Here is a 5,859-nt window from a genome sequence, read left to right as displayed (position 1 = left end):
CCCCTCCTCCCTCTCCGCCGCCGCCGCCGCAGCCCACCCTGCTCTCGCCATCCGGCGAGCCCCGGCCCGGCCCCGGCGGGGGCGGCTCGGCTCGGCTCGGCTCGGCTCGGCTCGGCTCGGCTCGGCTCTGGGACCGGCCGCGGCAGCCCCGCCGCCCCCTCTGCGGACACGCCGGTCCATCCCGAGCCCGGCTGCCCCCCGCTAGGAGCCTGCTCCCTCCCCGGCAGGAGAGACGCCAGCGGGCGGGGCAGCCGCCGACGGTGGAGGGACGGACGGACGGACGGACCCGGCACTCCCGGCTTTGCTTATCAAGATTTATTGGGAGAAATCGCACGGCGCGCGGCTCCGGGAAACCTCGGTCGGGCCCCGGGGGGCAGGGGGGCCGCCGTCCCTGCCGCCCCCCTCCAAGGGGCCCGGCGTTGGCCCCCCGGGCTCGGGCGCGCTCAGCCCTCGGCGGGCAGCGCCGGCACGGAGGCCAGGGCGGGCAGCAGGCGGGCGTAGATGGCGATGCCCCGCAGGAAGACCTGCTCGTTGAGGAACTCATCGTGGTCGTGGAGCAGCACCGGCGTGCGGGTCATGGGCGAGAAGCCGACGGCCGGGCAGCCCACCTGGGGCCCGCGGGAGAGCGGGGTGAGGCGGGGAGGGCGGCGGGCGCCCCGCGGAGCCGGCCGCCCCTGCCCGCCGCAGCACCGAGGCACGGGGCCGGGGCGCCGGCACTCACCGCTCGGATGTAGCGGCTGTCGGTGGCGGCGGGGAAGATCTCGAGCTTGAGCGGCAGCTTCCTGCCGAGGGAAGACGCTGCGTGGGCGCCCCGAGCCCCGGGCACCGACCTCGGGGACGCCCCGTCCCGTTTTCGGGGGGCGGAGGGGGGGGACACGCTACTCACATGTCCCTGCAGACCCCGCTGAAGGCTCGCCACCACGGGTCCGACTCCTCCGTGGAGGTGACGTGCTGGTCCATGCACTTCTGGTGGAGGGAGAGGGCAGGGGACAGGGGAGAGGGGGGCACCCAGCAGGGCACCCAGCGGGCAGGGGCGGCCTAGCTCCCCCGCCAGCCCTCACCTGGATAAACTCGTAGGTGACGCCGTCCCCGGCGGCCCGGCACCACGCGGCCACCTGCTCTTCGAACGCCTGCCGGAGGGGGCGGCGGAGGGGGGTGAGCGGGGCAGCCCCCAGCCCACTGCCCCTCCGGGCCGGGCCGGGCCAGCATCACGCCCACCTTCAGGTCCACGGTGGGGGGGATGCGGACGTCGAAGCCGACTGCCATCTCCGAGGGCACCACGTTGAAGCAGACGCCCCCCTCCAGCATGGTCAGGTTGAGCGAGGTGACGTCCCCCAAGGTCAGGCCCCCGTCAGACTTCAGCCTCGGGGGACGCAGGGGGGAGTCATCCTCTGCCACCACACGGGGAGGGGAAGGGCTCCCCCGACCCTGCCGCCACCCCTAAACAGGTAAACTGAGGCACGGGGCTGCGGCGCCGGATCTGCCCGGGATCCCGAGGAGCCCAGGAGCGGGCAGGGGGACCGAAACGGAGCCGGTGCCCGGCGCCTACCTCTGCTTCTCGCTCTCCCTGAACGCCAGGAAGGAGGTGATCACCTTGTGCTGGGGAGCCAAGGCGCGGGGTGAGGGCCAGCTCCGCGCGGCACCCCGCGCGCCCCATCCCGGGACGCCCCGGCACTTACCACCTTCTCGGCTGCCGTGTTGCTGACGAAGCGGGACCCGTGGCCGGGGCTGCCCACGCACTTCACTTTGATCCCTGCCGCGCCGGGGCGGAGGCTTTGAGCGCGCGGTCCGGCGCGCGCCCAGCGCCCCGACGCCGGGGCGCCGGGCAGAGCCAGGGCCGGGCGGGCGCCCACGCGCTTACTCACACCAAGGGCTCTTCTCGCCGTAGAAGACGCTGAAGGTGTCGGAGGGGCTGGCCAGGCCTGTGGTGGGCACGGAGGGGACGTCAGTGGGGCACGCGGGTGCCGGCTGGCACCGCCGGGGTCACGGATGGGCAGAAGGAGCCAGGCCGGGGTGGGGAGCCACGCGGTGCCCCGAAGCCACGCCGGGCGCGCGAGGTCCCGGAGCCCAGGCGATGCCTCCCAGCAGCCCTGCCGCTCCTCACCTTCGTCCAGGGCAAAGCCCACGTTGAGCGCCCTGAACTCGGGGCGCTGCACGAACATCTCCATGCCCTTGTGTCCACCCACCTCCTCGTCTGCAGAGAAAAGCCTGGCATGGGTGAAGGCCCCAACGTGTCCCCCACCCGACAACTCCCTGCTCTCCTTTGCGAGGCAAATTCAAAACCTAGGCAGGCTGACAAGGGTCTCTTGTGAGCAGAGGGTGCCCATCAGGTGCCCAGATGCCATGGTGAGGGGCACACACACAGTGCCATCGAGCTGCCAACCTCCTCTGCCCCTCCAGCTGCAGACTTACCAGGCACAAAAGTTAGGTGGATGGTGCGGGCAAAACACTTCCCCTCTGCCTTCAGCCTCCGGATGGCCTCGAGATACCTGCAGGGCAGAGGCATCACCAGGGCGCCCGGGCACACGGGAGAGATGGGCATGGCATGCTCAGAGCCACCCTGAACCGGGCTAGGAGGTGGCAGGAGCGGGCTGCTCTTTCCTGGCGCCCCGGCACGAGGTGTCCAGGGAGGGTGGCACCCTGCCCTACCCCGGGGTGGGCCGCTGCCCCGCTCAGAGGTATGTCCACCTCTGCGCCCCATCGCCCACGTCGTGCCACCACCCGGCTCAGAGCCCCTCACTCACTGGATGGAGACGCACTTCATGTCCTGGGCACCCCGGGCGTAGATGTTGCCTTGCGCATCCTTAACGGCTTCGAAGGGGGGGTAGGTCCAGTGCTCCTGCGGGGACGAACAGCACCGGCTGCAAAGGGCAGAGTGGGCAGCAGGGGCAGCAGGGTCTCCCCTCCACGCAGAGGGGTGACCCACGCCGGGTAACAGCCCGAAGGGAGGCTAGCTTCGGGCAGGGCAGGACAGCCCAGGCGGCTGTGACGGGGACACAGATGGGCGCTGCAGCTCCCACCACCTCCCGCTGTCCCTAGCGCAACTCCACCGGCACCCGCCCCAGCGAACGCTGTGCCCTGTCTCCGCTCGAGGGAGGAAAGCACTGGGCTGCTTTCCCCTGACGCTGCCGAGCCAGGAGAGATGGCACCAGCCAGCACAGCTGCAAAACCCTCTTCACTTGGGCCCCCCAAATCCTGCCCGGCTGCCCCACTTGCCCACGCCACCCTCCGCCCTTCCCCAGCACCTCAAAGACCGGCACGACATCCATGTGGGAGTTGAGCAGGATGGAGCGCAGGTGGGGGTTCGTGCCCAGCCAGCTGAGGACCAGCACCACTCGGCCCGGGCACACCTACGGAGCGAAGGCGGGCGTCATGGGGGTCCCAGCAACGGGGCTGGGCCAGGCTGGCTGGAGAGGAAAAGCAGCAGCCTGGCAGGTCACCCTTTTCCATGTGCAACCCTCTGGGCAGTACAGGGAAGGGACCAGCAGGCTGGATGGAGCCTGGACGTGGCCACAAGCAGCTGAAAGCTCCTGGCCGGAACTGAGATGGAGCCACAGCTCCATCCAGTGTCCTTCCCCAGTGCCCGGGGCTCCGCAGCGCCAGCTGCTGCCTGTTCTCCGCCAGGAGCGAGGGACATCTCCAGCCAGCGTGATCCTGGCTGGTCCCTCGCTGATCGGAGCCATAAAGGTCACTGGGGACCAGCCCAAAAATAGAGCGTAAGGGGAGCTCACGGAGGCGCTCGGGTCAGCAGGGGGTTACGGAGAGCAGGAGATTCACCTGCCAGGCTGCCACCCACCCTGGGAGGCGGGAAGGGGACGGGTCTGGCTAGCCAGCGTCCCCCCGCCGAGACGGCGACACGGCGAGCCAAGCCGAGCGGGATGCCCAAGGCGGCAGGGACGCCTCCCCGCCTTGGCCGCGCTCCAGGACGAATACGCCGTGGCCCGGCAGGCCCAGCGGACAGCAGCCCCGCAGCCCAACGCCTCGCGGGAGCAAGCGGCGAAGGGCCGCCGCCGCTCACCTCCACCTTCTGGCAGGCCAAGCCCAGGTCGGCGCCGACACGTTCCAAAAACCGCACGGCTGCATCTGGGGAGGAGCAGAGACACCGAGGGCTACGCTGGGATCTGCCGCACCTCCGCGGCCCCCAGGGACCCCTACGCTCTCCCGGGCCAAGGAAAGAGACAGCCAGAGAGGGCAGGCGATGGCGACGCCGACCCCAAACAAGCGATTTTGATGCGCTTTAGGCAGAAGATGGAAATACTACCGGAAGAGAAACCTACGGCGGGTTCTTATGTGTGGCAGCCAGCATCCTGCCCGGAGCGGGGCAGCGTGGAGAGGGGGCGGCAGGCCCGCCACCCCACGGCAGGGGGTTCGCTGGAGAAACCCCCGCGGCGGCCCCCGCCAAAGGCACTGCCTTACCGTAGTCCGGCTCGGGGTGGACGGTGTTGATTTTCAGGTACTCCCGGAATAGCGTAACCGAGGGGTCCTCCGAGGCCCCCGCGCCCTTCCCCGGCTTGCCGGGTGCCATTTCGGGTCGGGGACGACGGCTGCAAAGCTCTAAGGGAAGAGCGAGGAGCCGGTTAATAACCCACTGGTCCCTCCAAAGTCCGGCCGCAGGCTCGGTCGTCACAGAAACCAAGCAGGACGGGGCAAAGTCCTCCCCGACGCCCTTAGGACAACCCCCCCCTTGGAGACGGCGTGGTGTCCAGGCGGGGGCTAGGGTCACAACGCCGCCGCCTGTTCGGGTACCACCTCGGGAGAGCAGGAGGGACGGTGCCCCCCACCCTCCCCAAAGCTCGCGTTTCTGCCCCAAACGCAGCGCAAGCGGAGATCCGCCGGTGCCCTGGGCGCGGGATGACGGAGGTGGCCAAGCTCGGCAGAGGGGCTACGGAAGGAGCGGTGGGTCACCGGTTTTGAGGGCCAGATGAGGTGTGCAGGGAGAGGCCACGGGACGGAGGGTGTGTGGGCAGGAGCGCTCGACAGTTTTAGGGTCACTCGGTGGTTTGGGTGCAGGGGGACACTGGGTGCAGGGGAGAGGGCACAGGGAGGGGTGAAAGGGGCTTGCAGGGGGCACCAAGTGCAACACAGGTGCAAGGAAAGGTGCTCCGGGCGCGCAGGCAGATGGGCAGGCGGGTTAACCGGGGTTAACATGGTAGCGGATGGCGGGTACTGCAGTTGGGGGTGCTGGAGGCCTGGCTGGAGCCCAGGGGGCGAGAGGCACACAGGGGTGCAGGGGGGTGCACATGGATCATGGTAAGGGATGTGGGGGGTGCAGGGGGGCACAAGGGGGTGCCGCCCATAGGAGGGCAGGGGGCACAGGAGCACCCTCGGGAGGGCACAGGGGTGCCAGGGATACAGGGCAGGGGTGTCATGGGTAGGAGCACAAGGGGTGCAGGGGTGACGTGCTGGCGCGCAGGAGGGGTGCAGGGGCACCGTGGGTATGGGTGCAGCGGGGTGCAGCGAGGTGCAGTGGTGCTGTGGGCAGGGGTATGGGAATTCAGGGGGTGCAGGGCTGCTGTGGGTAGGGGCAGAGGGGGTAGAGGGCACCATGGGTAGGGGTGCAGGGGGGTCTGTGGGTGCTGGGCTGTGTAGGGGTACGGGCGGGTCACCTGGATGCCGTGGGTAGGGGCACAGAGGTGCTGTGGGTAGGGGTGCAGGGGGGCCCAGGGGTGCAGGGTTGCATAAAGGTGCAGGGGGTGCATGGGTAGGGGTTGTGTAGGGGCACAGGGGGTCACATGGGTGCTGTGGGTAGGGGTGCAGGGGGGTCTAGCGGTGCAGGGGTGCCGCGGGCAGGGCTGCAGGGCGGTCCAGGAGCGCCCGCGCAGAGGGGTGCGCGGCTGCCGTGACCGGGGGTGCTGTATT

The 5,859-nt window shown here is 70.0% G+C and overlaps 1 protein-coding gene across 2 annotated transcripts; it reads right to left on the bottom strand.

Annotated features, from left to right (window-relative positions):
* Nucleotides 1-300: 300 nt before the first annotated feature.
* On the bottom strand, nucleotides 301-4,525 carry ACY1 (aminoacylase 1). Of its 2 annotated transcripts, XM_085302486.1 has the most exons (14): nucleotides 4,417-4,525; nucleotides 4,019-4,083; nucleotides 3,246-3,350; nucleotides 2,745-2,839; nucleotides 2,413-2,489; nucleotides 2,105-2,194; nucleotides 1,866-1,922; nucleotides 1,680-1,753; nucleotides 1,550-1,599; nucleotides 1,219-1,363; nucleotides 1,062-1,130; nucleotides 887-966; nucleotides 722-782; nucleotides 301-608 (listed from the first exon to the last, which is right to left on the bottom strand). In XM_085302486.1, the coding sequence occupies exons 1-14, from the start codon at nucleotides 4,523-4,525 to the stop codon at nucleotides 444-446; spliced, it is 1,242 nt and encodes a 413-aa protein (XP_085158612.1). In that variant the 3' UTR covers nucleotides 301-443. The 2 variants fall into 2 exon arrangements, with proteins under 2 accessions (XP_085158612.1, XP_085158613.1); XM_085302487.1 differs by lacking the exon at nucleotides 2,105-2,194.
* Between the last annotated feature and the right edge of the window lie 1,334 nt (nucleotides 4,526-5,859).

Source organism: Rhea americana, unplaced genomic scaffold (genome assembly GCF_003343005.1).
Source record: "Rhea americana isolate MKP2758 unplaced genomic scaffold, rheAme1 scaffold_19, whole genome shotgun sequence".
NCBI lineage: Eukaryota > Metazoa > Chordata > Aves > Rheiformes > Rheidae > Rhea > Rhea americana.
The sequence above is the reverse complement of the archived record's forward strand: the minus strand, read 5'-3'. Positions and strand labels throughout refer to the sequence as shown.

Excerpts from the sequence above, each read along its gene's own strand:
- ACY1 (XM_085302486.1), bottom strand. The coding sequence starts at position 4,525 with ATGGCACCCGGCAAGCCGGGGAAGGGCGCGGGGGCCTCGGAGGACCCC. Across the intron at positions 2,490-2,744 it reads ATGAAGTGCGTCTCCATCCA|GTATCTCGAGGCCATCCGGA; the intron begins GTGAGTGAGGGG and ends TCTGCCCTGCAG. Across the intron at positions 1,364-1,549 it reads AGGGAGAGCGAGAAGCAGAG|GCTGAAGTCTGACGGGGGCC; the intron begins GTAGGCGCCGGG and ends GCGTCCCCCGAG.